The 8,352-nt window shown below is 32.1% G+C and overlaps 1 protein-coding gene across 1 annotated transcript; it reads right to left on the reverse strand.

Annotated features, from left to right (window-relative positions):
- Positions 1 to 3,313: 3,313 nt before the first annotated feature.
- LOC149804536 (uncharacterized) lies at positions 3,314 to 8,080 on the reverse strand. Its single transcript, XM_089941296.1, has 2 exons — positions 7,610 to 8,080; positions 3,314 to 5,172 (listed from the first exon to the last, which is right to left on the reverse strand). The coding sequence occupies exons 1-2, from the start codon at positions 8,053 to 8,055 to the stop codon at positions 5,124 to 5,126; spliced, it is 495 nt and encodes a 164-aa protein (XP_089797422.1). The 5' UTR covers positions 8,056 to 8,080; the 3' UTR covers positions 3,314 to 5,123.
- Positions 8,081 to 8,352: the final 272 nt, after the last annotated feature.

Genomic DNA, 8,352 nt, shown 5'->3' on the forward strand with positions numbered 1-8,352 from the left:
TCAGGTTTGCAGATTTCCCAGACAGGCTTCACTACATTGTAACCTATTTATTTCTTTTCTCTTGAGCATCTAGAACTAGTTAAGCAGCCCATGGTAGACATTCAAAGCACATGTATTAGGGGATGCCAGAGACCCAGAATATAGATGTTATTCTCTCCAACAAGGCTCTATTGCCAGAGAGCGTCATTGGTGCACCTTTGGAAATTTATAGTTATGTCAAATGTATATTGTTTTCACAACCGTGCAAGTGTACCTGGAATGTTTCAAATAAAATGTTGCAGCAGCAAAAACTTGTCACATTAAGTTGAGGTCAACTCAGAAATATCTCAGCTGTGATGAAAAAACAAATTCGAGTTCATTTGAAATATTCCGTCGACAAGGTATTTGAGAATACCCCATTTGATGCTGACACTAACACAGGTACAAGAGTTCAAAGCAGCCAAATATCAATGCTATAGGATAATCTTCGAGTTGTCAACAGACAGGGTCATTGCAATGAAACACGATGGTGTAATATTTCCAAAAAGTTATTGAAATGATTCCAGTCTGCTGTCAGCTGTAGTTGAATTGTTTTCTTTCCTACATATAGCTTTGATGCACCTAAACATCGCTCTGTCTGGTACATATTCATACCCATCTATCCCTCTCTCTCCATGGGCATTCGCTTGAATTTTTACATGGGTTTGTGTAAGGTAGGGGCAAAACCATTTTGGAAAAAATATAGTGGGTCACACTAATACTGCACAATAAAATCCTTTGGTGTAACGGAATTGCCAACTTCCACCTGAGGTCCCGAACAAGGTATCTGGGACCACCCTGTTGATGTTGACACTGATGTCCTGTTAAGACCTTAGAGCTGTAGCTGTACACACACAGATATATATATATATATATATATATATATATATATATATATATATATATATATATATATATATATATATATATATATATATATATATATATATATATATATGTATATATATATGTATATATATATATGTGTATATATATGTGTGTATATATATATATATATATATATATATATATATATATATATATATATATATATATATATATATATATATATATATATATATATATATATTACATATACATACATGTATATAGTTACAGTTCTATGGTCTTAAACTATGTAACAGAAAAAAGTGAAAACAAAACATTTAGTAAATCGCAAAAATAGAAAGTGAAAATTCAAGACACATACAGTATTGTGAATTAAATCCTAAATGATCCTAAATGTTCTATCACAAGTAAAAAAGAATAGAAGGCTCTGATTGAATTCCAATAAACTTAGATGTCTTGATGTACAAAGTCTTGAATTTTCTGATGTACCACGATGATATAATCCAGAATGTCTTTGAATGAGTTCTCAATAAACCTAAAATAGTGTTTTAGTCTTGAAAAAAATCAGTGATCACTTTGTAATTACAATGAATAAACTAAGTAAACAATTCCACTCAAATTATATTACACAACATAAAGTCTGATCATAGATTACCTATTAGGTTAAATACTTTGGTTCTCATTATGATGGCAGCATAACATAACTATGTAGTTTACCAATTTTAAGACTGTTTATTAACTTTGTCTTCTTTCTTTCTTCTGTTTGTTATCATGTTGTTTATTTCCCTATCATTGAAACATGTAGGAGTTCAAAAGGTTTTTCTTGGCTATTGTGCTTAGTGATTGTTTTGTGGATATAAATTCTTTTTACCCTCACAAAGAGCTCTTTTAACTCTAACTCTCTCTCTATCTCTCTCTCTCCGTCTCTCTCTGTGTCTCTCTATGTCTCTGTCTGTCTGTCTGTCTGTCTCTCAATATATATAAACAAAAAGGGATGCCAATGGAGAGCACTACTGGTTTCCACTTTAAACTTCTTTTGGAGCATTTAAGTTTTCAGTGAAGCAAAATAAAGTCAGTGATTATTCTAGATAGTTATTCAAGATAGTAATTATTTAATCTAATGCTTTGCACACACACACACACACATGCACACACACACACATGTATGCATGCATGCACACACACACACACACACACACACATCAAATTATCGGTTTACCCAAAATAATACACATAATCCAAGTACCAGTTTTCAATATTTGCAGTATTACACTTGTAGTAACAGCTCAGAGCCTCAACGTGATCATCCTTCATCCTGGAAACAAAAAGCTTTTCTGCCAAATGTTTGGATATAAAGGTTCCATTATGTATTGGTAAGCTTTCACACTGCATGGAATGAACAAAATTATACATATAGGTTGTGCAATGACAGAAACAAGTATGAGCAACAAATATCACAGCCATCACTGCTGTACAAAAGAAAATATCCATGAAAAGAGATGCCAAAAATGTATAGTAAAAATAAAAATGCATTACTATCAAAGGTTTCTTGATTTCTAGGAACATATTAGAAACTTCAAAAAGATCAACAGCATTGCCTCTGTAGCCAAAGCACAATTACACCCGACCTTTACCTTTGACCTAGTACATATACCAAGGGGTGGCTTAGATGTGTATGTATTGTATTATCATTAAAAAAACAAGAAAAGATGATAAATAATTAGACTTATCTCTAAAAACTGGTAAATTAAATTCTAAGGAGGCTATTGGGTTGGCACTAAATTGTGCCCATGTTTGTGAACAATATGTCAGAATGGATTCTGGAAACTTAACACAGAGTTCAATTTTGCTAACATTAACTATTGTATTATTGACTCTAAAGATAATGTTTGTCTGTATTTCACATTTGGATTCAATTTTTTTTTAAAAATAGCACTCAACTTCTGAGTGGTAACTTGCTTGAATGAATATTCCTGTTTCAAACTCCAAAAACACAACATGTCTTACTAACCAAATAATAAGATTATTTTTTGAATATTCATCTTCCTTTTTTTTCTTCCATTTAATTATTGGGTGAAAAGTTAGTGGTATGGATAGCACAGCAGAATAAGGGTTTCTTTGTATGCAGTCCCAGGTTTGATCACTGTGTTGGTACATGTCAAAGATACAGATCCAATTGTGTACATGGAATTTATTGATGAGACATCCATTAATACCATCAAGCATATAAATGCATCCAATCAAGTACAGAGGCAGTTCACACCCTTGTCACATCAACTCTACTGTCCCCTTTCCCTATACCTTACTGTTTGCAATGACAAACAGAAATTATATAATACCATATACAGGCTGGTAGTTATATCATAAACTTATATTTCATTTTTACAATTTCAATATCATTCCTTCATCTAGGTTTGAGTTTTAAAAAAATGACAAAAACTCTCCATAAAATCAAAGAAAGAATTTATTATAATTTCTTCCTTGTATTATCACAGAAAGACATGGTAGCCAGAAGTATAGGTATGCTACAATGGAAGTTTTCTACCTAACTAAAAACAACTCAGTGTAACAGTGTTTATGGTTTTAAAAAAACGGCTAGCAATAGTGCAATAAAAACAACAGCACAATTGTGCATTTGAAATTTATCAACAAGATAAATATATTAATACTGTGTTGGCTTGTAGATCATTATGAAAGAAATAAATAGGTCTGTAGCACATTTTCATTAATACTGACACTTTCATCAGTTAATGTAAATAAAAATAAAATCTGTAAGTATAATACTGATGATATATAAAATACATGATGGCATTAATTGCATAAACAAAAGAAAGGTGCATAAGTGATGCAATTAAGCACACAAAAATCACACATTTATACTGTCCACCACCATATGTAAAAACTTTCTTCTTTTTACCCTAGAGTGAAGAATAAATTATTCAAAGACTGAAAAGAAGTTTTTCAAAATATCTTGACTGCCATTAAAACATTGCATTGACTGGCCATTAAAAAATGTTTTTATGAATTTTATTATGCAAAAATATATCTTAAATTTGCAAAGACTTGAGATTAATGAAAAATAATTTCTGTGCTTGTATTGAGACAGTTCAGCAGAATCATCAAACTGTTTGACTTGCTCATTTTTATAATGTTCATAAAATCCTAAATGTGGATAATTCATTAAACTTATTATATATAACGTGATCTACTGGTATATCTTTTTGGCAACGTTAGTAAAACCTAATTAAATACTATGGTTTCAAAGCTGAGAAGAGATTACAGACCAAGACATTAAAAAAATATAAGTCCTTATAACAGAATTTCTGTAAAATTATATGAATAACTGAGCAATCAGAAAAAAAGCAGACTGACTTTTTGGTGCCATGGCTTTCAGGTTTAAAAATAAAAAACTCTGAATTTGCTGAAGATTAATGGTAGTGTGAATACTGTATTCACAAAACAAATCACATTGGAATCATGATGAAAAATGTGCATTGATTTCACAGCTAGCAAATAAACTTTTACAATATTATGCAATTTGCGAAAACCACCCCCCAATAAAATATATTGACTGATGTATAAGAATTACCCTTTAATATTTGGAGATCACATTGATATAACATAAATCAAAAGGTTTTGTTGTCATGACTTAATCTTTTCTCCAGCAGAAAATTGGCATGTTTTAAATCTTTTCTGGTTGACCCAAATTTAAAACTGTAAATTTCTGAAAAATTTACACATCCTAAAATTGAAGTGTGATACAACAGAATGACAATAAACTGAATTCAAATTAAGAGGAATTGTAGAAATCTGATGCCAATTACATACTGTTTACAATCTTTCATTGTTGGTATTTGCTAGATTACTGTATGCAATTGAGACAGGCCCTGCAATAATATAACTGAAGAATTTAGCTGATCTAACTACAAATGACATATAAATTCAGGCCTGGGATGACTTGCATAGCCATTGAACCATTATTACATTTTCCCTTGGATCATGATCCTTACTGATGGAAAAACTAACTTTTCTAAAAAGCTGTTCAAACACAAAAACATTAGGAGTCTTCAGTTGCATAAAAGGTTATATTTCATCTCTCCAAATTCTAGGTAAATATACACAATATCCACACAACATTATTCAATCTTTTAGCAGATAGTTTTTCAAGTGACAGAGAGATGAACACAAGTAGATGGCAGTTCTTGAGAAAGTTGATGTCTCCATCATGCCAAGAATATTAAATTTCTTCTGTGTCTTCAGTGAAGTCTAAATAATCTGTTGGTTAGATGCATGTCATCTACATACCTGAAAAATATAATAAGTAATCATTTGTTTCATCTGATATTTGAGCTATAATAAAGGGGATTCAATTGTGATCCTTCATTTACAATTAAGATTGAAATCAAGCACAATTCAATTCAAGCATAATAAGTGCTGTTGTTCTACATTCCTGTACATATTTCGTGCATCATTGTGTTTATCCTGGATTCATTTTTGTAAAAAATATAAGTGCATATACAGACATATAATCAAAACTGTCAATATATATATCATGACAAATGTTTCTTTTTTACCTATACCCCATTTCTAATTAAGTGATAACCACAGGTATTTACTAACTATACTCTGATACTGCCATTTCTTTTTTTCAATCGATCATTAGCAGTACTGCTCAATCCACTAAGAATAACACAAATGGGTGCATTCCCCACTATAAAAGCACAAAAAGCAAGTGTGTTACCCACTATAAAAAAAACTCAACATGCAGGTGTGTTACTAATTAAAATGAAAATATGCTCATTATCCAGATTTTACATAATTGTGACTTTTGTCTCTTATTGAAAAATAACAATGCTTATATATACAAAAACAGTTCTATGAAAAAAATGATCAAGTATGTAACATATTGGAAAATCAATAAGAATTCCTGAACTACCTAGACCCAAAACTACATAAAAATATAAAATAGGCAACATTTTAAATACTCTAACAGCTCACAGGTGATCATTCTGTAAATATTATCATCCCACACCCTATTCTTAAGCTTCCCTAAATTGATCCAGTGTCATAAACTCACAGTTCTTGTGAGAATGCACCTCTCGGTGCTCTCACAGCTATAACATTTGTTTACACTGATCAGCATCGAGTCACGTGGACTTTTGTTGGAAATCTAATAAATATCAGTTGTGAATAAATGAACACATACAATGAAGAAACTCCAGTTCACTAATCCTCATTTTTCCAATCAGTAAGCCTTTAACAAAAATCCGTACCAACTATTCCAACATGGCAAGCCAACTTCCCATGATAATATGCATCCAGCCTACTACTTAACAAGCCATGTGACTCACAGCTGATAACTGTATCAGTAACACTGATTAAAATGATGCATAGCATTATAAAGTTTTATGTGGAATTATCATTACTGATGTTCATATTTTTATTATGTATTTCATAAATAAATAAGCATCCTCTGTATGTTTGCTTATTTAAATAAAAGTATAAGAATTATGTACCTGATAAATAAGCAATTTTACTTTAAAGTAAATTTTCAATTAGCCTTTAAACAGAATCTTGATAATAATATTTTTGGAACAATTTAATCATATTTTAATTTTTTTAAATTTGTATGATAATTGTAAGAATTATCGTAAATGAAAATAACACCTTTCTCCTGTAATATTATGTCTCTTATCTCTGATATTTGCACTTCTTGGGAAATCAGTTTTGAAGGATGCTAAACAGATCTGATGATCCAAATACAGTACATTCAACGATTCAGGTTCTGCATATTCAAAATGTCATTTAATTGTTCAAAAAAAGTTGTACACTGTATCTAACATCTTTTGTTAAAAGTAAACAATTTCATCATATTGCCATTATGATAATTCCCTAGTTGGTTCTTTTAACTTTTGAGACAACATCAAAGAATTAAATATAAGAAAAGCTTTAGGAATGCTAACTGTGATTTGCTTATATAATTTTGCATATGAACTTGAGTTTTCTATGTGCTATTGATGTTGCTCTGCAATATATTAATTTTATTGGAGCATATGTATAATGGTGTTAAAATAAGAAATAGACTTTCTGTCAGGTGCTCCAAAATGGGTGAAGCAATCTGGCATTCCTTATTGGCTGGTAGCCAGGTGGTTTACCTGAATACCTTTATTGTATGCCTCCTACTTAAAAAAGCCTGCATCCCTGAAGGGAGAGGTCTCCCAAACCCCCTGACTACTTTGGCAACACACCCTTTAACTTTAAATCTAATGGAAGGTCCTGTGTAATTTTCAGACAAGGAGTCAACTGGTTGAAAGCATGCCAAGAAGTGTATGAGACAATATATCATTGTTATTTGTTATCCATACTTTTCTAAAGCTAATAATATTTCTAAAGTAATGGGAGGTATCACTATGAAAGAAGTATATTTCTGCAAAGGTGGAAGTAAGTGCTTAAGTGCATCTAAACCAAGGAATCCAAGATCCTAAAGTAAAATTCTGATTATTCATATGCTAATTTGTATTACTTATTTAGCATATGGAGTAATCAGGTGTCTCCAAGATAAAAAAAAAATTTGGGAAACAAAATCAGTTATCTGAATAACCAATAACCTTGGCAAAATTCATGCGTCCCAATGGGTCAGGATGGTCGATGTTCTAATGTAATTGTAACTAACCAGTTCATGCTTCTTAAAAAATAATGATTTGCCACAAATAACAACAATTGACAACATGATATGGAATACCTTGTCATAGGACTGTTTACGAGGGGAAATCTTTTTGGTGGTTGGTCCATGTAAAGTGAGGGGAAGGTATCAGCTGTGCCCCAGTTTGATGGGTGGGGTTTCCAAATGCTTCCCCTAGATGGTAGCATCTGACGCAGGGTAGAATAGTGTTCACAGCGTGTTGATGGATGAGATGAAAATATTCTCCTCTCGGGTCCACGTACAAAGCTCCTTAGGGGCGGCTCTCCGATTGGAATCCAATTTGGGTCAGGAGGTGGGAGTTCCCTTGCAACCAATTTATGTCTTGGCACGGGCGCAGTTAAGCGAAGATCTGTTGGAATGTATCTTTTGGTCACCCAAACTGTTTGGGATTTTACATTTTCTTCATGTTGTCTTTCTTGTTCTTCCAAATATCGGCTATACGCTAGTTTGTAAGCACCAAAATTGCCCATGCTAAGGGCCGCCATTTTGATACTATCGTTGTTAAGGTAGTCTTTCTCATTAGAACGCTTTAATTCAAATAACTAAAAGTGTGATATTTGTGTTTAATACGTCCTAATGATCAAGACAAGTTTTAAACGTTGTTGCTGGGCAAAGACTAATGGTATCAAGAATACGTTTGTTTTTCCATAGATCTTAATGTTTACTTTTGGTGAAATAAATAAACCGTCCGTCTACTTTTGTACGCGTTTCAAACACTGTCATTGACATCAATGTAAGATTGTCAGCTTGACATGGACAGAACCAGGTACTTCATCGCACTT

The sequence above is a fragment of the Sinohyriopsis cumingii genome, chromosome 2, assembly GCF_028554795.1.
Source record: "Sinohyriopsis cumingii isolate HCF-2022 chromosome 2, ASM2855479v2, whole genome shotgun sequence".
Taxonomy (NCBI): domain Eukaryota; kingdom Metazoa; phylum Mollusca; class Bivalvia; order Unionida; family Unionidae; genus Sinohyriopsis; species Sinohyriopsis cumingii.